The 24,741-nt window shown below is 38.0% G+C and overlaps 1 protein-coding gene across 1 annotated transcript; it reads right to left on the reverse strand.

Annotated features, from left to right (window-relative positions):
• Positions 1 to 1,224: 1,224 nt before the first annotated feature.
• TMEM144 (transmembrane protein 144) lies at positions 1,225 to 24,741 on the reverse strand. The gene is made up of 12 exons (XM_070757295.1): positions 24,322 to 24,741; positions 21,508 to 21,699; positions 17,253 to 17,375; positions 15,234 to 15,333; positions 13,405 to 13,485; positions 12,978 to 13,059; positions 8,428 to 8,513; positions 8,074 to 8,192; positions 6,542 to 6,661; positions 5,679 to 5,776; positions 2,192 to 2,245; positions 1,225 to 1,619 (listed from the first exon to the last, which is right to left on the reverse strand). Exons 2-12 carry the CDS (start codon positions 21,644 to 21,646, stop codon positions 1,536 to 1,538), a joined length of 1,086 nt encoding a protein of 361 aa, XP_070613396.1. The 5' UTR covers positions 21,647 to 21,699; positions 24,322 to 24,741; the 3' UTR covers positions 1,225 to 1,535.

The following is a 24,741-nucleotide window of genomic DNA, read 5'->3' on the forward strand; positions in this document are numbered from 1 at the left end:
TGCCAGGCCCCTGCCAGTGTCCCAAGCGTCACTCTCCCTGCAGGAGAGATCCGGTCTAGTCCAAAAGGACCAGAACCCCCGGGCAATGGGACTTGGGAACATTTCCCAGGAGAGGGAAATATCCTGATGCTGCAGTCACAAGACCCCGCCCCCTTTTCCATACTTTGGTTTCTCTTCAGATCGTATAAATCTTTTGCCTTTTATTAAGATTTTTTTTGTCAGCCAAAACTGACGATGGCCAACCTTTTTTCCCATGGGTGCCGAAAGTCCATGCACATGCTCTGTTGTGCATGTGCGAGTGCCCATGCAGATATTTCAATGCCTGGAGAGGGTGAAAACGGCCTACCCCTTTCCCTGGAGTCCCTCTGGGGGCCAGAAATGGCCCATTTCCTAAATTCTGGCGGGCCCTGTAGGCCTGTTTTTTGCCCTCCCTAGGCTTTAGAGGCTTCCCCACAGGTTTGGAGAGGGCAAAAATGCCCTCCCCCATCCCCCTGGAGGCCTTCTGTAAGCCGAAGACACCCACCCAGAGCTGCCGTGAGCCAAAAATCAACAGGCCAGCCTGCACATGCACACTGGAGCTGAGCTAGGGTAATGGCTTGTGTGCCAGCAGATATGGTTCCGCGTGCTACCTTTGGCACCCGTGCCATAGTTTCGCCATAACTGGCCTAAGCTCTTTTGATCCTGCATCAAGATCTGCTTACATCAGCATGAGGAAAGCTAGAGTTTTAGTCCTATTTTACATAAATGGGGGTGCGGAGTCTCCTGGCAGACCATGGAGCTGCTTTATTATAAATCACATTACATCCCATTATTTCTATGCAACTTTGTCCTGTGTTCTTTTCCTTTGGATCTGTACTTGTAGAACTAACCACAATCCTCCTACACTTCAATCAAATATTTCAGCTAAAGGGCCATGGTAATTTCTCCGCACAACTATACATGGCCTACAACTATGATGTTCTTTATTTAATCCACATAGTCTACATCTCTTATATAAAAAATTCATAATGCTATAAACAAGAGTTCGCATGATATTGCATAGGCCTGTTTAACTTCAGGAAGACACTTGATTTGGAGTCTCAATGTAGAACACCTAGTTAGAAATTCATTGATCTACTCTCAGACTGTAGGAAAATGAAACTCTCAAATAATTCAGGACCAGTAAAATGTAAATCTGTGTACTGAAAGAAACTAAGGGAAAAGAAAACGTAGGACAAACAGATAGTAAGTATATTTTATTTCTTTTATTTTTTTAATGTTTCTTTCGATTCCCACCAGAAGATAAAAAAATATTTACAGCATTAAATATTCTGAAAAATCTTTGATATCGTTAACTGTCCTAGTTTAAACTTCTTTTTTTAAAATGGATTTCTTATTTTAAACAATGAAGACAGACCACAATCAATATTCTTCATTAAATATTCCTAATTAAATTTCTGTTCTTATGGTGAGAACAAAGACGTAAGTGATGCCTCCAAAGATCAGAAGCAATCTTACATGTAGTGGTGCCACCTGCTGGATCAAAATATGTTTCTTCATACTTTAGAAAAAGCTGTAGTGAGGGATCCAGCCAAAATAATGCAGAATGCTATTAAGAGCAGCAGATAGTTTTTCAGTCCCTGCATAGGCATTATGGGATGGAAAAGGGGGGGGGGGGGGCAAGAAGAGAAATAACATTATTTTGTAGAAATAAAAAACAGTATTAGCACATTTGAAAATTAACATATTACTGGTACAGATGTACACGCGCTAGAATACATTTTATAAGATTATTATTGTCTACTTTTAAAAAATGGCATACACATTTTAGGATAACATTTAGAAGCTGCATTTCTAAAAGTAATTGGTGGAAATACGGCAAATTAAATTTTAATGAATTTCATTTACATTGAAATGAGATTAAACGTAAGCCTCTTAAGCCAATTATTTTTCAGACATGAGCGTAATTTTCCCCATCGGTCATGCTCAAAATAACAAATGTCTCACTTATCAACATAAATTTTGGGCTCAATTGTGGTTGTAAGTTGAGGACTATCTGTATTCACATTCTAGACAAAATGGAAGAAACAGGCAGACATGCAACCCAATTATCTAATTTGCTGTCTCCATTTATTAAAAATACACTAAAAGTCATAGGAAAAAATGAAGATACTGTGTGCAAGACAAAATTGTTTTCATTTGTTCTTCATACCTTTATTTCTTTAAAAACCAGCACTCCCCACACTGCAGCTATAAAACCAGGACCCTAGAAATAAAATTTGATGAACAATATCTATGAATATAACATTTATTCCTGCTTTTGTTATATTTTTAATCTATGAAAAAATATTTGATTCATTATGCTTCTAATAAAATCATTTGATAAATGGTTGTAGATAAGTACAAAGAAAATAAGATAAAGCAGAAGAAAGTACCATTTTTTTGTAAAAATGAATTTGGATCATAATGATTTAAAATTTTATTATTGCTCTTGAGTATATCTTGTATTTTAAACTAGTTGTATTATGTTAGGGCTGGGCAGACATTGTGTATCAACTAAGAAGGGGCGTGTGTTACTAAATGGAATGGAGAGAAAAGAGAAATGCTCAGGGAAATAAAGAAAATGAAATGGGCAACATGAAAGAGGAAAGATAGAACTGCAGTTTCCTCCCTTTCTGAATAACAGCCTTCTTCAAAGTTAGCATTATATTGGGGTGAAATCCATCAGGTTCTGACAGGTTCTGGAGAACCGGCAGCAGAAATTTTGAGTTCGTAGATTTGGCGAATACCACCTGTGGCTGGCCCCAGAATATGGTGGGAAGGGAGATTTTGCCACAACAAGCCCAACAAGCCATACCCACAGAACTGGTAGTAAAGAAATTTGTATTCCACCACTACATTATATTAACTAAATATTTAATGTTTTATAACTGAGATTAGCTGGTTCAGTTATTTAATCTATATATTTCAGCAGCTGCACTAACACTACGTTAGAACAGATGAACATGTGGAAAATCCCCAAATGGCTTCCAATCGCTTATAAAGCTGTCCACTTCACTGTCTCTAATCAAAGCTGTTAATTTCACCATCTCTGCTTTATTCTATTAAAATCCATTCTTCAACAGTCGGTATCTCTTTTCCTGACTACTTTTATTGTCACTGTTATTTTATGTATTGGTAGAATGGGTATTACCCAGGGGTGGATTCCAACTTACCTTGCTGCTGGTTCGCTTCTTCCTGTGCCATATGTACAGTGCTGAAAACTCAGCTTCTGCGCATGCACAGAAAAGAAAAGAAAAACCCAGAAAAAATGCCCCCCCCCCCCCCAAAGATGGCAGCCTCCATGGACTGGCACCGATCAATCCAGTTCTGTGACATCATTGTGACATTACCAGAAGGATGCTACTGGTTCAGGCAAACCGGTCTGAACTGGGAGGAACCCACTTGTGGTACTACCACCAAGTTTTAAAATTACTTGTATATGTGTGGGGAGTGATGGACATTCTCATTACTTTCTTTCATGTTGTCATATTGTTGGAGAAGAGGTGGGAGAAAAAAAATAAAAAAATCCTGATCATACCGTATATACTCGAGTATAAGCCGACCCGAGTATAAGCCGAGGCACCAAATTTTGCCACAAAAACTGGGAAAACGTATTGACCCGAGTATAAGCCGAGGTTAGAAAATGCAGTGGCTACTGGTAACTTATAAAAATGGAAAACAATAAAATTACATTAATTGAGACATGTTTTAGAATATTTATTTTAAAGAAAACCAGTAAACTAGCTCTGTAAATTTAAAAGAGGGTAAACAAATTAACAATATTAACAATAAATTAAAAAGTAAAAAAAGTAGCTCGATCAGGAAGCTAAAACCTAAGAGTTAAAATCCTTCAAAACTGGATTCCTTCTCATCATTAATTGGATTTACATTATTGTTCTGTTTTTATATATGCTGTGAGCCACCCTGAGTCCTTGGAGAGGGATTGCATACAAATCCAATTAAATAAATAAACAAACAAACAAACAAACAAACAAACAAATAAGTGTATCCAAAGAAGAGCTTCAGCATTAGCTGCTGTGAGGTTATCAGCATAGAAAACCAAATAGATAGATAGATAGATAGATAGATAGATAGAAATAGATAGATAGATAGATAGATATAGATAGAAAGATAGATAGACAGACAGACAGACAGATAGAAAAATAGATAGATAGATAGATAGATAGAAAGAAATAGATACAGATAGATAGATAGATAGATAGAAAAATAGATAGATAGAAAAATAGATAGATAGAAAGATAGACAGATAGAAAAAGAATTCCTGTCTATCTCTGCCTCATAACACATTACAGTATTAGATCCTATCCAAGCAAGGACAGCAACTACCACAAAATACCATTTTTTAAACAGTTTAAATCCTTTCAAAGGAGGGGGAGGAGAATCTGACAGCAGGGGGCCTTTTTAATCCGACTCACCATTGCAAATGGCTGCCTTCTTTGCTTGAGCTAGGGAGAGGAACTACGGCGTGCGAGAGGAGACAAAAGCTGGTGCCTCCTCGCTCTGGCTCAAGCAATGGCGCCCTCGTGTGGTGACTTTGTCAATGACCCGAGTATAAGCCGAGGCTGTGTTTTTCAGCCCATTTTTGGGGCTAAAAAACTCGGCTTATACTCGAGTATATACGGTAATTGTTACACAGAATCTGTCAAGTGCATGAGTTGTGAATGTTAATCCTTGTGGGGTCAAGGGAGGGCTGGGAATGTTTGATTTTCCATCTCTATAATGGCTTTGAAAACAAATCCCTTCTAAAATTATCTGCTGGGCCTCATAATTGAAGGAGCACTTCAGTAGTACTCTACAGATAGAAATGATACATGATGAAATCTGACACTTTCAGCTTTGACAGACTGTGGTTAGCACTTTCTAGGTTTTTGACATCTTAGGCTTGGTAACCCTCCCTTAGAGGCTTCCTTGATCCTATTCTAGAGTTTTTGAAAAAGGGTAAAGGAATCCTTGTAGATTTTACTCCGCTAGCCATTGTCAACTTTAGAGAGTGGTGTTCATCTCTATTTCCATTGAGCCAGTGCTGCTCAAAGACATTTCTGTAACCATGTGGCCTGCATGTTGTCATGGAACACTTATTACCTTTCCACTGCAGTAGTACCTATTTATCTACTTGCATTTGCCTGCTTTTGAACTGAACTGCCAAGTTGCAGGAGTTGGGGAAGGATGGTAGCTCACCCCATCACAAGGCACTCATCCTGCTACATGGCCTTGAGGTCTCGAACCTTCTAGCCAACAAGCCCAATGTCTTAAATGCTGAGGCACTGCGCTGCTCCTACCTAGATAGAAACAATCCAGGATGCTCGCATACTTATGTCTGCTTTAGTGGTGTCAGATAGAAGAAATGAAAATAAAAAAGAGAAAATATCTGCCCTATTCCCCCTATTTGGAGCTTTTTTGATTAATTCATAGATTGGAGGCAACTGCTTAGCATAAGCAGAGCCATTTACATAAGCAGAGTCAGATAAAAGTTAATTTAAAAGTTGAGATCAAGTAATGTTCTCCCAAAGAATAACATAGCATACAATACATTGCATAGGAAGAGTTCCTGAAAGCAGCATGAGACTCCCATAAAAGAGATGCTTAAGCATGTGCTCCTCTCTCATTTATTAACCAAGAATTTCTCTGATACTTACAGCAGTAATTATTGGGAAGCTCACAACAGCGCTGAGATAGTGGTTTGCTATAAACCAGCAGCAATTGGCTATTGCCCATAATGCGCCAGAAATAAATCCTGACAAGAGGTAAGAAAAATGATTACTATGGTATTACATCCTGGAGATCTGAATATTTTTGCCAGCATGCCATGCTCCTTCAAGGACACACAGAGTCATGACTCTTCCAATATCTTTGGGATTTCCTTAATTTCTTTTCCTTATTTATAGGTGAGAAGAAGATATTTCTGCAAATCATAAGCTTTCTCTGTGCACTCAAATATCCTCTACCAGATCAATGCTAGCTGCAGAAATATGTTACTTATATACCCAGAATTTAGGCTAAAAATGCTACATAAGACTAGGGAACAATTCTAAAGATAAAGAAGCAGTTCATGTTGACTCTTAAGACCATATGTAAAATATAGTACAGAATTGTGGCTTTCATGTATTTATGTGAATGATGTAGTTCTGTTCCTTAAAATGGATTTGTATTAGTCTTCTAATCAATACAATCAATAAAAGGGTTGTTTGTTTTCTCTAATGTTTCTAATATTTGACATTAGAACATGCAAAGTATCAATATTTCTGAAGCTCTAGCACCAGCAGACTGAGTTTAAGGGATTTATTTTTCTACTTACTTTGTGTTTTTTTCTTTATGAATGTTGAAGAAGCATACTACATTAAGTTAATATTCAATTAATAATCTTGATATTTGATCTCAAAAGGCACTAAAATCATGCCCAGGATAGCAGGCATTATTAAAAGGTACTTATTGACAAGATACATATTCCAAATAGGTTATAAATCTGAATAAAGTCCTCGCTGTTGTTTGAAAATTATACCTGGTATTATGGCTGCAGGATAAACCTTAGGGTTATTTTTCATTGCTGCACAGTAAAGCAGAAAGTAGACAGTACTTGTAAGGAAGATGCCACTGAAGTGGGCAAATACATAATCTAAATCTGAAATAAATATCAAAAGATATGCAATATATAAATATATATTTAAAACATATGTTCAAGAAGTTCACCAATGTTATTCATTGATTTTATTACTTAGGCAAGATTACGTTGCAATCATTCACAATTTATTAATTGGGAGATTTTTATTCTAATTAATCAACATTTTCATCTATCAAAAATAAGCCATGTAAATAGAAGATCCATAAAAGATGGGAGTACCCTGGGCCACAGGACTTATAGTACCAGTGCTCTCTGAGTAAAAATAATGTCCTATTCCTATTATTACAACCTTTTCAGAAAACTGTGAAGCAAAAACCCCCACAACTCAGCAGCAAATAGATGCCAAAGACCATTAAACAATAGAAACATTATAGAAAAATAGGTACTCCCCAACAGGCCCATTTTCTAACTTTTTCTTTAACTTTTTAAAACGTTTTTTTTAAAAAAATATTGAATAATTATTTTAAGACAATGCATTCATACACTGAAATTATTTTATTCTTAAAATTATATCTTAAAATTGCTGCACAAGAATGTTTGTTTCTTTTGCTGAGGATGAGTAGTACTTGCAAACACTACTGTTTCTGAGAGCATGTGATTTTCACTATAGAAAAAAAGTCTACTGTCTATTTTGCATAAGATGGTGGATTTTTCTCTCTTCCTGCTAGAATGACAAGGTTTTAGAGGAGAGAAAATACAATGGAATGGGCAGCAATACACTGAGATCAAGCAACGCAAGCACACATAAAGAGATTAAAGAGAACACTATACATGTGGCCTTCAATATTCTTACTTTCACTAGCCATACTTTATTATATTCAGGGTTATAAAATATATATTTAATGCAGAATCTACAACAAAGAGTTTAATTTCCCCACAATGGGATTTTTTTTAATGTAATGTGTACAATTTGCAGGTGGCTTTTACTTATAAATTATATTTTTTTCATGGTCTCATTTTCTAGTGTCTAGTTATTTGGAGTTGCTTAGCTTTAGTAAATAGCAAGGGCAATCTCTCGCTCTGTTTTAATGTTATCAGAATTAGTATAATAAACGCATAATATTATATAATATTTTATTTAAATCAGCATATTTTTTTAATCTGTATTTATCAATAAATTCTTACTAATGTGATATTTGGGAGGCAAATCCTCCAAATGCCCATACTTTTAAAGCTATTAATAAAAAAAGTTTTAAATGTAACACAATACATTATAAGCCAAATTATATATATATTTATTTTTCTAAAGCAAGCAATTGATTTTAGGACAAAATCTTTGCTAAAAGATACCTGAAATCTACCTCTGGGGCAAGTAGCATGAGGCATGTAAAAGGAAATGGGTAAACAATTTCCCTCCCTTCCATTTGTATATCATAAACGGCCACAGTTCAGAAGAAGCCATCTGTTTTTACCAAATTGACTGGCTCCTGTATACATAGACCCATTTCTTCTGCCATGGTCCTTGATGTAAAACACAGGTACGAAACTAGAGCCGTAGAATATCCCAGCTATCATAGACAAAAAGCAGCCTCTTGTAGGAAAAAAAGACAGAAATATTTTACATTGATTTAGTCACAATGTTAATTGCACATGAAAACAACACTGCTGGAGAAAAGATACTGATTTTTAGAAATTATTATTTATGAGGAAACAGCAAAAGTTCTTGATTGCAACCAAATGTTTAGCTTACCAACTCTTTTTTCTAACAGCTATCACAGAAAACAAGAGAGGGAATAAGGTAGGAGAGGAAGATACCCTGAACTTACACCATTCTTTTTCCTAATGGAGAAAGGTTGTCCACCCAAGATACATCACTCCTGTTTTCAACTCTGTATTCAGAAGTGTTGATAGACTGTTGATGAAAATCAAAACATTTTTTTTAAGATTTCCAAAAGCTTTTGAATGCAGTTAAACTTGGATTTAATCTACACTTGAAGACAGAACTCTGCCTACGTGAATTGTGGTACAATGAAAACTATTTTATTTTGAAAATCCAGATCAGCAAATTCTCCTGCTTCTTGAATTTATATCACCATTTATAATTAGGCAAATTATACATTATTTTCTAACTTAATTTCCATTTGCAAATCAATGTATAGCTTTCTAAATGAAATATGAGACGATATGAATTGAATTAACCTGTTAATATGCTTTTTGTAAAAAAAGACATTTATTATAAATTAATGTAAGAAAGAACTGCCCCACTTGTTCTCAAAATAGTTCGGAGGTAAAATCTATTAATATATATTCGCCAACCTTATACAAATGTAAGGTAAGAGCTGTGGGGGTGCAGTGGTTAGAATGCAGTATTGCAGGCCAATTCTGCTCACTGCCAGGTGTTCAATTCTGACCAGCTCAGGGTTGATTCAGCCTTCCAATTTTTCAAGGTTGATAAAATGTGGAAGCAAATTATTGGGGAAAATGTTCTGATTCTGCAAACTGCTTAGAAGTTGTAAATCACTATGAAAAGGTATATAAGTCTAAGAAATACTATGCATCCCTAAACACAACCATTCAGTAGTTCTTGTTCCTTTCCTGATACTGTTCCCTGATATCCACAGCCCAACTATACTTATATACTATAAATACAATTAAAATGCATTATCAATCGTTTCCATTTCTGGGGCTGTAGTACTGACTGCCATACCTCTTGTAAATATGGTGTTAAGAGTTCCTATTATGCCTGGGAATCAAATGAAAACATACTATATGGCAGGTACAGATTGGTATCCTTGCAGCAAATGTTTAGATGTTGAGAACACAGAATTGGCTGTTCTCAATTTTGTCCACTTCTCCTAATAAGACTAATAAAACCAATATAGTGCAACAACTTTATGTCTTACAAATCTATAGAGATCATGATCCCAATCTCTGGATGATACTGGCCCACATAGTATTTTTCAACATTTATCTATATTAATAAAAATGTAAATATATCTTTATTAAGGAGGGCTAATCCTGAAAAGTACTTCAATGATTGCTTTGAAATTTTGATACAGTGTTCAAAATAAATACAGCCCTTATGATATTCCTAAATTATATAGATATCACACCTGTGACAGGTAAAAACTGGTCAAAAACATAGGATTCCCTAGTGAAAACCATAGGAGGCACATTTTGATTGGCTGGTGAAAAGACAAGCAGATGCTTTGCATGAAGACTCATCAGGCACATTTTGATTGGCTGCTCATCCACTGCCACAGGAGTCTCCTCAGAAAATAAAGGAACCAGGTTTGGCTGCAAACCATGGGGTTTGCCACCCTTGCTTGGGTGGAACCCTGAACCTTGCGAGGTAGGCCAGTCTTATTGTATTTTGGCCGATGGGTCGGGCCAGTCTCTTAAAGCAGGGGGGACAGGAAGGGAGACACAGAGATGGAGAGAGATGTACAAATGTCAACCTGCTCTCTAATATTAATCCCTTTAAACTCTGTTATTCTGAATAAATTGAGCAGGGGGTTGGACTAGAAGACCTCCAAGGTCCTTTCCAAATCTGTTATCCGGAATTTATTGAGCAGGGGGTTGGACAATAAAACCTTCAAGGTCCCTTCAAAGGAAACCACAGATCAGCTGTCCCCAAACTACGGCCCGAGACCCGCATGCGGCCTGCTGAAGCCATTTATCCAGCTCGCAGGTGAGTGACAGGAGCACAGGATGCGGACGCATCCTGTGCTCCTGGCCACTGTTCCCTCTAGCCTGTGTGGTCACGCAGCCGCGCAGGAAAAAACCAAACTCCGCGCAGGTTTTTCAAACCCAACGCGGTAGAGCTAGCGCTGTTTCTCCCGTCCGACAGCTGAGAAACCCCTATGGGCTCTGAGCCCCGCCTGGCTTCTCCAGCTGTGTCCTGGGACCACGCCCCGCCCACTCCTGCCGTTATTTTTCCCGCTGCTGGGAAGAAACAGAAAGCAAAAACCCCCCCCAGGAAACAAGAGGCAGCAGTTAGATGGCCTCGCCACTTGCGCGCAGAAGTGGCGCCCTGGGGAAAAAGCGGCGGGAGTAGACTTGTGCCTACACCAGAGCGGTCGCCTCGCCCTCTCTCCACCTTTCCCGCAAGTTGACTTGCGGGGCCTCATTTTTTCAGCAGAGAGAGAGATAGATAGATATGCACCCTCTCACGTTCATTCATCCTGCCTGCTTAAACTTTTTAATATTGGAATTGTTCGTTGAAACAATAAGTGATCACATTACATGGGTCTCAGCTATGTGTTAAATTGAAAAAGCTTTCTCAGAGGATATTTTGTGAGGATACAAAAAACCCACCCTCATAAAAAACCACCTTCTTATTTGGAATCCTCTCATTTTTCAAGAATTCTCTCATATTTTTTAGACATTGGCTTTGTTAAATGTTAAGCGTACTTTAAATACAGATTGATAATTTGGTGTTCGCAGCGGAGCCTCTCCCACCCCCCACCCCCCAAGGCGCATGGCGCGGCACAGAAGTTTTTGTGAGAGAGAGAGGGAAAAGAGAGAGAGAAAGAAAGAAAAGGGAAAGAGAGAGAGGGAAAGAAAAGTGGAGAAGGATGAAGGAGGGAAGGAAGGAAAGAAGGAAGGAAGAAGAAAATGAATGGAGGGACAGAGGAACGAAGGACTGTCTTGGGGGGGGAGTAATTTTTTTTCTCTTAACATACATTCAAACAACACAGTGTACCATCTAATTTTCCATGAATAAAATGTGGTATTTTGTTAGTAACTAATATCAATCATCAAAAAAGTTGCAAAAGTTTTTTTTTCTAATTTTGTCATCCAGTTACATTCATTTTCTTTTAATTAAATTCCCTCCTTAATGTTCTTTCAAAAAGTACAACACCAATTATATTTCTAACTTATTAACCATTATGTCAAAGTGCTTTCTTCTTTCTTTATACATTTTTCTATAAGCCAAGAAAACCTTGTATAGCCAATCAGATGTTAACAAAAGAAAATTAAAAACAAAACATAAACATATATGAATTTCAGACTTTGTTCCCATTTTGTTTTTTTCTTTAAAATAAGGTATGTGCAGTGTGCATAGGGATTTGTTCATAGTTTTTTTTAATAATCTGGCCCTCCAACAGACCGAGGGACAGTGAATTGCCCCCCTGTGTAAAAGGTTTGGGAACCCTTGCCATAGATTATAACCATAGATGCAAACTGAACGCTGCCATCTACTAGCTGAATAATTCTGTAGATGTTGCAATGTATATAAATGTTTGTTTGCACATGATCTAAAATCTCCGATTCCCCACCGATTGCTTTGAAAATTGCTTTAAAATAGGTTTGGCTACAAACTGTGGGGTTTGTCTCATAAGTATTGCATGCTTGAGTGGAACCAAGAACCCTGTGCGGTATGTATGTATGTATTTATGTATGTATATATGAATGTATGCATGTATTTATTTATTTAATTCAACTTCTATTCTGCCCAACCCCGAAGGACTCAGGTAGGCCGGTTTTATCTTATTTTGTCAGATGGGTCGGGCCAGTCTCTTAAACCGGGGGGGGGGGGGGGGAGGGGGGAGAGAAATGTACAAACTATGATATAATAGAGCAGGGGTTAGGCTAGAACCACCTGCAAGATCCCTTCAAAACCTGTTTTTCTGAAGAAACTGCGCAAGGGATTCAAAAATGTAAATGTGTACTTTCTCATTTCTTTCTTTTCCACTTAACCAGACTGAGCCACAACAAGTTATATCATATAATTGTTGTAAGTATAAAACAAGAAAAAGAATATAAATTTTGGATAAAAAAGTTGTGATACTAATGATCATATTTATTTTAATATAATTAATATAATACTAATTTATGAAACTTTTCAATGCTGTATGCTTTCCACATCTTTTTCTTTTAGTTATGGAAAGAATCACTTTATTCTTGAAGCTTATTTAGCAGAATTTAGAGGACAAGGTAGACATTTGTCAAATATCCAACAGAATAAACATATGCTTTCAAAGATTACGCCAGCTGTTCGGCATATTCTCACTTCATGCACACAGTAGTTATTCAGCCTTTGATAAACATGTAATCTAACTTTTAAAAATTCCTGTTTCATTATTCATTGAAAATCAGCAGTCTGAAACAGATTCCTACAAGGGAAAAGAAGCTTTGTACCTTACAGGGTTTATCATAAAGCTTTGGACAGCAAATGGTTGCGATAAACTCCATATTAATGCTTGTTGCACAACAAAGGCATAAATTTACTGGGGCGACCCCCAGTGTCGTGTTATGGTACTTTTACATCCTTTTAAATCTTTACTGCTGCTGAAACTTTTTAAGGGAAAAAGTAGTTGACAGTTTTTAGCCACCACCTTGAAAACTATAACAGTAACAAAAAGTAATATACCTGTTCTCTTAATAATGGAGTTATTTCTGAAGATGGGGAACAATTTTGAACTTCACTTTTTATAAAAAGAAATATGATGGAGCTGAAAAGAGAGAACATCAATAGTCATCCATGTAATTAGAGGCATAGTTTTAGCTAACTGGTATTTTTGTCTTTACTTGCTATGATATATTCTTCTTTACTACCTAAGCAAAAGCATAGTTACCCATTTTCTGAACATTAGTATTTTTAAAACAATTCAATATTAATTTTCTTGGAATATATACAGGAATCTAGTGAAATATTCTTTCTAATAAAACATGCTTGTAGCTTAGGTCACAAGAATAAAATAGAAACATTTTGATTCATCTGACTTTGAATGATTACTTACAGATATTTTAAAATCAAAGTATATAACCATTAAGTAAATGATAATGTTTTCAAAAACCTAAGTACTGAAAGTGCTGCTCCGATGTAATTCAGAACTGGTTTTCCAACTTCTTCTGGGTCAATTCCAAACCAACCAAATCTATGAAAGGTAGATTAAAAACATGTATTATTTTCTCCAAGTTTTACAATGACTTTTCAGCTGTGAAAATGAAATTAGCATAGGGGAAGAATAAGAAAAATAGAATACAGTTACAGATAATCAGTAATAACTCTTTCACAAATATATACACATATTTTTGTAAAACCATATTTTATATGAATACATACACTTCTGCTTGTAATGAATTATGCAAGAGGATTTATATTCTCTTGTTCAGATCATCTGGTTATATTTGAATGTAATCATTCCAGATTTGCTTGCTCCTGTGATGACTTGAAGTAGTTATAGAGCTCTTTCGGAAGATTATGTCTTACCCTCCCAATCTTCCCACCATTAAATTGGATAGGTTCACCATAAATAAGAGCATGTAGAAATGCTAATACACATTAAGCACTCCTTAATAAATGGCAGACTGTTAGAGGCAATTATATGTTTGTATTGTAGAAGAGCTTTAAATGTTAAAAAATTTAGATCAGAGATTGCAACATTGACTCTTTGAATGCTGTTGAACTCTAAATCTCACTGTGCACCATTACTGCAGCTTGATTATTCCTGCTACATGCAGATATACTAATAAATTCTTTCTGATGTTGAACATGTCATTTAGCAACTTCTAAAAGGAGCACACTTTGCTCATCCTTGATGGTTGCCTGCTGGAGAGATTTAGTTGTATATTTTCATGTAGGAGGAATAGTCAAGCTACAGTTATAGCTTTTCTCTAATTAACGATTTCACTGTGTTTGTTATGTGATAGGCACGTAGGCAAGCAGGCAGGCAAGCAGGCAACTTCTACATCTAAACTATTATATTTTAAACACTTGAAATATCATACTATTTAGGGTTAATGCTATTTTGAAGATTTTGAAAAATAATAAAATTATTCTAAGATACAAACATATAATTGCCTCTAACAGACTGACAGCTTTTAAATGCTTAATGTTTATTAGCATTTCTACATGCTTTATGTTAAGTCCTCGACTTACAACCTCACCAGAAACGCAAAGTGCTCGACTTATGACCAGCCAGGAAGGCTGATGCTGAAGCCTAATTGGCTAAGTACAAGGGGCCTTTCGAGCGGGAAGTTAAAACATTGTGATTGGTTGGCTGTCTGACAGCCACACTATAAAAGGAGCTTTCAGAAGTCTGTTCGCTGTTCTATTTAAGCTGAACTGGAGTGGTGCTGAAAATGCCAGAATAAAAGTTCCCTATTTAAAAAGTCAAGCCTCTGCTAAGTTCTGTCAGTGCAAAGACTCACCTATCTAATACTTTATGTTATAGTGACCTTATCTAAGGGGGTGGTGGGAAGAGAGGAGAAAGGATCTTCCAAAAGAGGTCACAAATGAGCTAATACATATTTCTAAACCTAATCTTGTGGGCAGGAGAATGTAATCCTCTTGTACAATTCATTACAAACAGGTATGATGTAAATCAACAGCCCCCCAACCTTTTGGAAACCAGGAACTGATTCCATGGAGAAAGGCTTTTCTACAGACTGAAGGCAGCATGGTTTTGCATGCTGCCTGCATACAGCAGATGGAGCTTTGCTTGTTTTCACAGTCTGGTTGCTGGCATGCCATGGGCTGGTGCCACTCCACAGACTGGGGGTTGGGTACCCCTGATGTGAAGAAGAAAATCTTTCTCCAAGAAGTTTATTTTTGATCTTTGATTAAATGGTACAAATATATGGTTGGCTCCAAGAATAAATGTTAAGAATGCAGCATGTTTACCTTGAACTTGCCCAGCCAGTTAGCAAGTTAAAAGAAGCCCAGATTAAAAGGCCAAGGCCTAACCCAATGGTTTTAACAATTGGAACAACTGCTACATTACCTGCACACAAGAATGAAACTCATTGATTAGGCAGAATTAGTAACATCTATATATTTGCATAATTATAATGACCTACAATAATTACCATTACCACTTTTAATGCATATTATGGCTTGATGGATAATTGTATGAATATTAGGCATGCATAACTCATATTCAAATGCAAAAGGGATATGAGGGATTTTGCAGATTACAGTAGCTTTATTTCTTACCATGTTCACCACTATGCACTGTACTGACTACAATGAAACCAAGCATAATTCACAAACATTATACATTCCAATCCTACATGTAAGAGAAGATAGTTGTGAGAAATGGAACTTTATTCTTGTAAAACATATAAGAGGAAAAGCACAGTCATTTTGTATGACATTATTTTGTATAATCAAAATGTATTTTTTGCATGTCAGCTTTCTTTGTGTTCTCTGTTCCCAGAGAAAGAGGAAATCAACAAGATAGGGAGGCATTTTTGATCTCCTCAGGTTCCTGGGACAGCTCTGGAGCCAAGGGAGGGTGAAAAACTGGTCTACCAAGCCCACCGGAAGTCGGGAAATGGGCTGTTTCTGGCCTTCAGAGGGCCTCTGCAGAGATGGGGCTGCCCTTCCCTGGCACTGAATTATGGCACATGTGCACACACTTTCGGCACCTGAGGGCAAAAAGATTTGTCATCACTGGTCTAGGCCTTTTGCCTTTTCCAAGCCTTTTGCAAAAGATTCTAATAAATGTTCAATTAGTATTTATTGTTCATTCGGACTCCTGTTGACTTTTTTGAGTGTATTTCTCACAATGAAGAAAATTATATAAATCAGTTCTCACATACTTTAATATATATCCAGAGACCTTCACTACATGATGAAAAGGTTCCTGGTGGGCAGGACCCATCAAAGGTTCCCTCTGAGAGTTTTTAGGCTGACCCCATTATATTATCATATCTAAGTGTTTGTATCAAACAAACACCTTTAAAATGTAACCTGTTATTTTCTAAAATGGAAAATTAATGAAAATCTTTTCTAACTCACTATATTAATGTCATTACCCAGGGACCCAGGGGAAGAGCCTTCTCTGTGGTGGCTCCGACCCTCTGGAATCAACTCCCCCCAGAGATTAGGACTGCCTCCACCCTCCTTGCCTTTCGTAAACTCCTTAAAACCCACCTCTGTCATCAGGCTTGGGGGAACTGAAACATCCCCCCCCTTGCCTATGTAGTTTTGTGCATGATATGACTGTGCGTATGTATTTTATATATTGGGGTTTTTTTCTTTTTTTCTTTTTAGACTTTTTAATGTAAAACTGTTATTTTAGATTTTAATTATTAGATTTGTTACCATGTATTGTTTTTATCACTGTTGTGAGCCGCCCCGAGTCTACGGAGAGGGGCAGCATACAAATCTAATTAATAATAATAATAATAATAATAATAATAATAATAATAATAATTACTGCATTATTCTATCTGAAGAAGCTCAGAATGGCATGTTAGACAATTAAGAACAATTTCTAATAAATATCGTTAAAAACAAAATAAACCCCATAAAACATGACCATAAAATATTAACAACATTTAGATTTCAGAACATTTATTACCCTGCAAATGCCCAGACGAAACAGCGAATCTTTACTTGTCCTTTTAAAACAAGTGCCTTAGGAGTCCAATTGTAATGCTGCTATTGCAATCACAAATTTTCAGTGAGGAAAAATATGAGTGTCATTAATGACGCATCTGATTCACTGTCTCACAAATCTTGTCATAACTCAGATGAAAACTTAATATGTTGTCAAGTCTAGGTTTTTTTATATTTTACTGCACTCTTATAAATCATGCAATTTATGATAGATCTTTCTCCAATAAATTTGACAGAGAAGGAGTCTGCGGAGAGGGGTGGCATACAAATCTAATAAATAAATAATTTCAATATTACCTGTAGCCCATAAAAAGCCCCCAACCATAGCAAGAGGCCAAAACCTAGGGCTGTTCTGAATCAGGTTAACAATTAAAGAAACAATCCAGATAGCAGCACAAAGAATCCATTGGAAGAACATTCCTAGAATAAAAGAGAACAACAATTATAAATTTCCAATGTAGTTAATATTGATTAAATGTCAGCAATGTCATTTATTTTAATTTAATTTAATTTATTGTATTCCTATGCTGCCCAACTCTCAAAGGTCTCTGGACGGCTTACAATTGAATTTAGAAAATATATTTTAAAACATCATAAAATATTAAAAAACAGTTTAAAAAAATCACATGCAAAAATCATTCAGGCCGGACCTTATAAATTGCGAGATCAATGGCCCCAAGCCTGCTGGGAAAGCCAGGTCTTCAATGCTTTCTGGAAGGCCAATAGAGTGGAAGAAGTCTGGATCTCAGAGGGTAGTTGGTTCCAGAGAGCTGGGGCAGCCACAGAGAAGGCCCTTTCCCATGGGTCCACCAGCCAACACTGTTTAGCTGACGGGACCTGGAGAAGACCAACTCTGTGGGATCTTACTGGTTGCTGGGAACTATGAAGTAGAAGGTGGTCTTGAAGATAACCTGGCCCTGAGTCATGTAGGGCTTTAAAGTTAATAGCGAATTGAATTGACCCTGGAGACCAGTAGGGAGCCAATGCAGCTTGCGGAGGATTGGTGTAATGTGAGTGTTACCTAGGTGCACCCACAACTTTTGTGTTGTGAGCCGCTCTGAGTCTTTGGAGAGGGGCGGCGTACAAATCTAATTAATAATAATAATAATAATAATAATAATAATAATAATAATAATAATAACAACAACAACCACTTGCATGGCTGCATTCTGGACCAATTGTAGTCTCCGAACACTCTTCAGGGGTAGCCCCATTTAGAGTGCGTTGCAATAATCCAACTGTGAGGTGATCAGGGCATGAGTGACTGAGGAGAACCTCCTGATCCAAGTAGAGTTGCAATCGGTGCACCAGATGAACCAGTGCAAAGGTCCCCCTAGCCACAGCTGTTAGATGTTGGTCTAATCTTAGCTGTGGGCCTAGGAGGACACCCAAATTGCGGACCCATTCTGAGGGGTACAATTCCCCCCCCCCCAATCCAAGGATGGACAGTCAATACAGTCTTTAGGAGGCAGTACTCACAGCCACTCTGGGTTAGGTCTGAGCTTGTTGACACCCTCACAGCTTCCAGGCACCAGCACACCCACTTCTTCACTGAACTGATGTGGAGTGGAGATCTACAACTGGGTATCATCAGCATATTGCTGATACTTCACCCCAAGGCATCGAATGACCTCACCCAGTGGTTACATGTAGATATTGAATAGGAGGGGGAGAGAGGACTGAGACCTGAGGTACTCCGCAAACAAGGGGTCTAGGGGTTGACCACTTTCCTCCTGCCAATACCGACTGTGAATGACCATCCCCAGCTCCGTTAGTCATCCCAGAAGGATACCATGGTCAATGGTATCGAAAGCTGCTGAGATGTCAAGTAGCACCAAGATAGAGGAATGATCCCTATCTTGGGCTTATTTATTTATTTATTTATTTTATTTATTTATTTTGTCCAATACATAATACACATTGAAGAGAATAGATTTGTAATAATATAAATAAAGAAAAGAATAGAAGAAAAGATATAAAAGTATAGGTGAACATATTTGAAAGGAAGAAAAGATAAATGAGATAAGGAGAGACAATTGGACAGGGGACGGAAGGCACACTGGTGCACGCCCCTTGAGATCATCCATCAGCGTGACCAAAGCAGTTTCCATGCTACAGCCAGATCTAAAGCCAGACTGACAAGGGTCCAGATAACCCATTTCATTCAATGACTATAGGAGTTGAAGTGCCACTATTTTTTCTACAACTTTTCCCAGAAAGGGAAGGTTGAAGACTGGACAAAGGTTCTTTAATTCTATTGGATCCAGGGAAGACGTCTTGAGGAGGGGTCTCACCTCTGCCTCCTTTAATGGCTGCAGGAAGGATTCTCATTCAAGGATGTGGTAACTAAAGCCTGAAGCCAGCCTCATGTCACCTCTCTACTGGCTGAAACTAGCCAGGAGGGTACGGGTCCAACAAACAAGTGGAGGAACTCATCGCTCCCACAGCCTTGTCTACTTCCTCAGGAGTCACAGGCTCAAATTCTTCCCATATAATAAGACTAAGACCTGCTCCTGTCATCTTGGTCAGAATTGCCCAGAGTCCAGGTCTGTCCGAATCTGAGCGACTTTATCTGATAGAAACTGTGCAAACTCCTCAGCTCTACCCCACAGGGGCTCCTCCATTCCCCCTACATTGAGGGAACAATTCACCCTAAATAGGTCAGCTGGGTGCGAAACAGCAGATGCAATAAGTGTAAAAAAATGTGAACATTTTGTTGCCCATATCGCCACTAAATAAGTCCTAACAAAGGCTCTTAAAAGTGTTCCGGTCAGACTCAGAGTTACTAGTACTCCAGCATCGCTCTAGAAGTCTATTCTGGTGCTTCATCTCCTGGAGCTCCTCAGTAAACCAGGGAGCTTTCCTGGATCCATCTTCATGGAAAGGTCGCAAAGGTGCAATCTGGTCCAGTGCCCTATTCCAGGCAGCCACCAGGGTTCAGCCAGATTGTGGACTAGGGATTTGTGGACTATCACCCCAAGCTCCTTCTAGAACCCTTCAGAGTCCATTAGGCATCTGGGGGAACCACTTAATCGGCTCCACCTCCCTGCGGTGGAGAAGTAGTGTCCTAAAGTCAAACCTCAGCAGAAAATGATCTGACCATGACAAGGGAAAAGAATCTATAGCCCTTAATTCCAGATCATCTCTCCACTGCCTGAGAGGAATCCCAAGTCAAGTGTGTGTGCCCCCCCCCCATGAGTCGGACCCTGAACTACTTGGGTCTGGTCCATGGTTGTCAAGGGACTGCCAAGTGACAGCAAATTGAAGTTCCCCAGTACCATAAGCCTCGGAAACTCTACCGCCAAACCAGCTACTGCCTCTAGCAGTGCAGGCAAGGCTACTGAAATGCAGCTGGAAGGCAGGTATGTTAACAACAAGCACAACTGAACCTGTGAGTCCAGCCTCAAGAAGAGAGACTCACACCCAACAATCTCCGGGGCAGGGATCCTATGAGGACAAAGACTTTTCTGGACAATGACTACCACTCCAGCACCCCATGAAATGTTTACAAATGAAACTGCAGCAGTGAGAAATATAGGAAAGTAATGTAATGTGAAGTAAAACCACTGAAGTAAGAGGTCATCTGAACAAACTATATATTAAATACTCAAAATTTATTAAGTTGGCTTCTTGTATTCTGAAGATGTAAAATATGCTCCTTGCCTAGATATTGCTGAGCATATCCTTTATCTCCAAAAGTCTATAATAAGTAACATACCCTTGAGAATAAATAGCAGGTGCTGAGGAAAGAGAAAAGTGAGTCTAGGGGGTCAAGTGAGTAGCACGTTTTTAGGTGAAGAACCCATAATAATTTTTCATTCAAAATAAAAGTGGCTGATCTAAGCATCTGTTTATAAATAATACAACACACAACTTAGTCTTGTATTATAGAAAAATCAATATTCAACAAATATCCTTTTTACAAAAGCTTGAAATAGAGGATATTTTTTTCCTTTACCTAGAGAAACAAAATAGCTTCTAGACCAGGCCTGCCAAACTGGTGGCTTGTGGGCCGGATACGTCATGCACAGGCCATGCCCACCCTCAATCCACAAAGGCAAAAAACATTGCAATATGTCACAATCCTGCCCGTGATGCAATCGAGATTCACATCTGTGTTCTAGACCATTTATCTAGTTCCTATGCACTAGGTAACAATATGCAAGAAATATCAACTACTTTGGTTGAAATGGCAATTATCACTGTTTCAATTTCTTCCCTAAAAAAATTATTAGATTAAGGAAAATTAGTGGAGGAAGTCATGACAAATCAGAATTGATTTCATTATATTTAAATTAAACACAAAAAATAAGAGCTGTATATTTACAAAAATACATTTCATAAAGTTTCCTTTATGTTATGTTAAAATACAATTTTATAGTATTTTATAATAACTTTGGGCCTCTGTTAGTGAAATGCTTCAGTCTACCTAGAAGTATATTTTATTTACCCTATCTAGTGAAATCTTGTTTAAAGGGACTCTTTAAGTGAAATGCCAACTACCTGCACACATCATAATAACAGCAATTTTGTTTTAAGATAAACATTTTACCATCCCCAGTATCAAACTTCTTCACCGGTACAAAGTTTGATCCAAATAAGACAACAGCAACTGCTGAAGAAATAAAGCCAATGGTCAGATCTGTTGTATTACTGCTGACAGAGTAGGGTATGCCTTGCCAGTTCTCCATGCTGCTTTTAGTGCTTGATTTGACTTCTCCAGATTCCCTTCCTTCAAGCAGCACTAGGAGGAGAAAACCATGGAATAAATGACACATCATATTAACAAAATCCTCATGCTAGTACTACAGTATGATAGTCCCCTTTATTCTGATTGGTTACAATTAGCTTTTAGGTAAAATTAAACATAGATTTTATATATTTATTAAATTTATACAGCACCCATCTCATTGTCCAACAACTTTGGGTGGCTTACAGCAATATAAAAGCATAATATAAAACAATAAGGACACTAGAAACATTCAACATTAAGAATCAAAACATTAAAATTCATCAAGAATTAGATAAAAGGGACTAATGCATTAGTGGTGCAGAGGTGGGATCTTCTAATCTATTCACCACTGCCCAGGTGTGATACCCCAATTGGCAACTCAAACCAGTTGTCAGAGCCGGATATTCAGGCTCATTTGGAAGACCAAGAGGATGAGGGCAGACTTCATAAAGCTACTTCATAAATAAGGTTATTTCAGACTTATTTAATTGTAACAGTAAATTGAAGTGCTTTTTGAAGAGTCTTGGTGGTTCAGTGGTTAGAGTGCAGTACTGCAAGTTACTTCTGCTGATCACCGGCTGCCAGCAGTTTGGCAGATCAAATCTCACTAGGCTCAAGGTTGACTCAGCTTTCCATCCTTCCAAGGTTGGTCAAATGAGGACCCAGATTGTTGAGAGCAATATGTTATTCTCTGTAAACCACTTAGAGAGGGCTGTAAAGCCCTGTGAAGCAGTATAAATACTATAATGCTATTTTTTGAGATACAGATAGTCCTTAGTGACCTTTCAAAGTTACAATGGCATTGAAAAAAGTGACTTCCAGTGTTGGAACATTCACAACTTCTGGAAGCAAGCTGTCCACTGATTAATTGTTCTGTCAGGAATTTTTTCCTTAGTTCTAAATTACTTCTCTCCTTGTTTAGTTTCCACCCATTGCTTCTTGTTCTCATGTGCTTTGCAGAATAGGCTGATTCTCTCTTCTTTGCGGCAACCCCTGAGATATTGGAACACTGCTATCATGTCTCTACTGGGCCTTCTTTTCATTAAACTAGACATACCCAGTTCCTGCAACCATCCTTCATATGTTTTAGCCTCCAGTCCCCTAATCGTTTTTGTTGCTCTCTTCTGCACTTTTTTCTAGAGTCTCAACATCCTTTTTGCATTGCGGCGACCAAAACTGAATGCAGTATTCCTTGGCCTTACTAAGGCATTATAAAGTGGTATTAACACTTTGTGTGATCTTGATTCTATCCCTCTGTTAATGCAGCCTAGAACTGTGTTGGCTTTTTTGGCAGCTGCTGCACACTGCTGCCTCATATTTAAATGTTATCCACCAGGACTCCAAAATCCCTCTCAGTTACTACTGTTGAGCAATGTGCATTTTGTTTTTCCTGCTTAAATGTAGAATCTTACTATTTTCACCATTGAATTTTATTTTGTTTGATAGCGCTCAATGTTCAAGTCTGTCAAAATCCTTCTGTATCTTAAGCCTATCTTCTGGAGAGTTGCTATTTTGCCAGTTAGGTGTCATCTGCAAATTTGATCAGTTCCCTGTATTCCTTTGCTCATCTTATTGATGAAGATGTTGAGGAATACAGTGCCTAAAACAGAGCCTTGGGGTATCCACTGCATACATCCCTCCATGTAGATGCAGTTCTATTGAGCACTACATGTTGAGTGAGGTTTTGAATCCATCTGGTGGTATTGCTGTCCATCCCACATTTTTCTACTTTATCTACTGGTAGGTTATGCTCCACTTTGTCAAATGTCTTACTGAAGTCCAAGTAAACCTCATCAATAGCATTCCTCTGCTCCACCTATTTTATCACTTTGTCAAAGAATACAATACGATTAGTCTGGCATGATCTGTTTTTGACAAACCCATGTCTGTATTTCTGCACCATGATTTTTACACAATACAGTAGTAGTCTTGTAAGTCTTACTCTGAGTTTTCATAACTACTCTCAACATAGCTCTGTAAATAAATTTTCAGGAAATGAGGTTTGGGTTTGTAACAAGACTTGAAACCACACTATGTTATGATATCTGAAAATAGCTATGGTGTTTTTAGTTTACACTATCCATGCAATGATATCATAAGTAGAAGCATTCCTAGTAGATGATTCAGTTCTGAAGTCAAGCAATTCAAAACATGTTTTTTTAATTGAATGATCTAATGTGAATTTGATAGTAATTGTATGGGGTCCCCCCCCATCTAATCAGCATTAATGTGTCAGATGATGGACTATAAATTCAGGGTTAGACACCTAATCTGGAAAGAAGCAAGGGGTTGAAAACTACTTTAGTGACTTCAGGATGAACTTATTCCACCTTTCCTCAACCTTATAACCCACTAGAGTGCAGCGCACAAAATATCTAGCCAGCTTACTCTCTGGACAGTGCTGGTATATATCTTTCCAGCACATTTGGAAAGCACAAGGTCGGGACCAACTAATTACTAGCCTACCCAAAAGCTTTGGTATTTGGATAATATCACAATCGACTCTGCATTGTCTCTACTTGTTTAATCTTCCCTTCCCTTCTGGTTGCTGACAATTTACAGAACTTAAACCGCAGAGACCACCACTCGTCAATGCAATTCTTCGTTTGCCTTTAGCAGAAAGGCAGATTTTACCTTTCGTACACTGATGCTACTTTCAAGGCAGTCACCCGGCTCTTGCTTCCTGCTTCGATCATTCAAGGGCCAACAGCGGTAAGAAACGAGGAGTTCCGCCCAGGCCTCACGTGATGCCTCGCCACAGGTCAAAGCCCAGTTGCCTAAGTCCAGACGACCACGGCGTGGCAGTAAAAATGGGTTTGCTGCATCTATTTGCTGCCTTTTCGCGGTCATTTGATTTTTTGCAGCCCAGCTCTAAGTAGGCAGGTGGCAAAAACGCTGCGTATTTTTAAAAAGCGCGTTCTTTGTCTGGATCTCGTTGACTGCAAATGATTTTGTTCAAAGCATAAATAAACTGTGGGAAGGAGATCCGGCACACAAAAGACTTCCACCCTCCCAGCGTCAATTCCTAAAACTAAAATCCCGCGAGATTACAGT

Source organism: Erythrolamprus reginae, chromosome 7 (assembly GCF_031021105.1).
Source record: "Erythrolamprus reginae isolate rEryReg1 chromosome 7, rEryReg1.hap1, whole genome shotgun sequence".
NCBI lineage: Eukaryota > Metazoa > Chordata > Lepidosauria > Squamata > Dipsadidae > Erythrolamprus > Erythrolamprus reginae.

Coding starts and splice junctions, on each gene's coding strand:
- TMEM144 (XM_070757295.1), bottom strand. CDS start 21,646: ATGGAGAACTGGCAAGGCATACCCTACTCTGTCAGCAGTAATACAACA. Junction 13,060..13,404: donor GCAGCACTTTCAGTACTTAG/GTTTTTGAAAAC, acceptor CTCTCTTTTCAG/CTCCATCATATTTCTTTTTA. Junction 5,777..6,541: donor TCCTGCAGCCATAATACCAG/GTATAATTTTCA, acceptor ACCTCTTGTCAG/GATTTATTTCTGGCGCATTA.